The sequence below is a fragment of the Galeopterus variegatus genome, unplaced genomic scaffold, assembly GCF_000696425.1.
Source record: "Galeopterus variegatus unplaced genomic scaffold, G_variegatus-3.0.2 Scaffold2592, whole genome shotgun sequence".
NCBI classification, from domain to species: Eukaryota; Metazoa; Chordata; class Mammalia; order Dermoptera; family Cynocephalidae; genus Galeopterus; species Galeopterus variegatus.
In genome coordinates, this window is record NW_007728703.1 from 141,837 (window position 1) to 143,826 (window position 1,990).

At 34.9% G+C, this 1,990-nt stretch overlaps 1 protein-coding gene across 1 annotated transcript in view; it reads left to right on the forward strand.

Annotated features, from left to right (window-relative positions):
- PDE3A (phosphodiesterase 3A, cGMP-inhibited) overlaps nt 1-1,990 on the forward strand; it is a 121,616-nt gene that overhangs the window by 95,489 nt on the left and 24,137 nt on the right. The window contains exon 9 of the mRNA XM_008582365.1: nt 1,519-1,630. Coding sequence (XP_008580587.1) covers nt 1,519-1,630 — 112 coding nt within the window. The remainder of the gene's footprint in view (nt 1-1,518; nt 1,631-1,990) is intronic.

Consider the following 1,990-nt stretch of genomic DNA (forward strand, 5'->3'; position numbering starts at 1 on the left):
ATCTTGAGCACAGCAAGCATACTTCAGGGCATTTGCACTGCCTCATTCCTCTATGTGGAAAACTCTTTTCCCAGCTGTCCATGTGGCTCACTCCACACCTCTTTGAATTCTTTGCTCAAATGTCACCTCTTAACTATGCCTACTCGAACCACCATGTTTAGTGTGGCAATTGCCATGCCTTCCCTGTATTCATGTCTTCCATCCTGCTCTACTCTTTCATTTCCCCACCTGACTTATCACTTGCTGACATAATATGTAACTTACTTATTATGTCTGTTGTTTCCTCCCTCCACTGATAGACCATAAGCTCCATGAAGGAAGAGATCTTGGTTTTGTTCATAGAAAATTGCATAAAAAATTGTCTAGCAACATAGTAGGCAGTTGATAGACATGCTGAATGAATTTCTTTATGCATATACACACATATACGTATGTGTGTGTATATATATGCACACATATAATGCATGTGACTGATAGTCATTGAATAAATATATGTAGTAATTAAAAGAATATTAACGAATGTGAATAGATTTAAATTCAATAATAAAAGATATTGACTATTAAGCAATATATTGAAAATTTAGCAGAAATATTCCAAGAGAATGTGTTAAGAAGGAATGCAGGCCATAAAAAAGGATGAATAATTATTTCTTAAAGTCTACTGAATTATAACCAACAATGTGCCCTTGTGACATGAAGTAAGCCCATTAGAATTGGTGCCATTCTCCATTCTGTCACATGAATAATCATTTCCCTTCCCATTACCTTCTTCTATTCCTTTATTATTTTTTCTCTTCTCAACATTTGCATGTCAAATATGCCAATTATATCCAAAGGTATTTAGTTGGTTTAAGTCATCAGAGCTATGGAAGTAATTGGGAGGAAAGCAGATATTTGGAGGAGGAAGAAAGAAGAGTAGGAGAAAATAGTTTGACATTGTTAGTTATACTTGATTAAAATAAATCTTTTCTGTCTATATATTTTAGTCAAAGCAACTCTTTTCCTCTCTCCCATAATTCTTTTCCCTTTATCCTTCACTAAGGCATAACTCTTTATCCTATGGAAAGTGTTTTGTTGTTGTTGTTGGGTTTTGCGGGGTTTTTTGTTGTTGTTTTGTAAATAAGTCCAAATTAAAGCTTTGTCTGATTCTGTATTTAGTGCTTATAGTGTGTACTACTCACTTAGCAGTTTAGTATGTAACATCCCTAGTTATTGATGTGATACACAACTTACCACCTTGGTATATTGTTATAGTGTGTACTGTATCTTCTTTGGTTATTTCTTGGGCGTATGCTTAGGCTTTATCTTTAAAAATATATAACCCTTGTGGTAAGGAACTGCAAGAGCTTGGCACATAGAAGTTTTCAATATTTTCTTGATTTATTATTCCTATTAAGTGTCTCTACTGGTAATAAATTAATATGGTTGGTGGAATGCAGGTCTTTTTATCCCTTGTTCTCTTCATGTCTAACACACACTAAAGGATGTTTTGTATGGCTGTGTCTTTCTCTTTTACAGGTATCATACAGACTTTTTGAAGACATGGGTCTCTTTGAAGCTTTTAAAATTCCAGTTAGGGAATTTATGAATTATTTTCATGCTTTGGAGATTGGATACAGGGATATTCCTTGTAAGTATAAGTGATTTCTGAGATAATACTTTTGAAATCTGTCAGTTTTGCTGCGGGTAATGGATATTGAATCATTGACATTTAGCACAGAATGACAGATTGTAGACACTCGATATGGCCACATTGTGTAGTGATTAGGAGATTTAGCCTGTGTTATAACTCTGGCTCCTTCATGTATCAGCTATGTGAGACCCTGGTTCTTAACCTGTATATGCCTCATTTCTTAATCCACAAAATGGGTATCATAATATCTACCTCATAGGATTGCTAGGATCAAATGAGGTAATAATTTTTTTTTTTTTTTTGGTCTTTTGTCTTTTTCCGTGTCCGGCAACGGATCGCAACCCTCAGTGTTGCCCC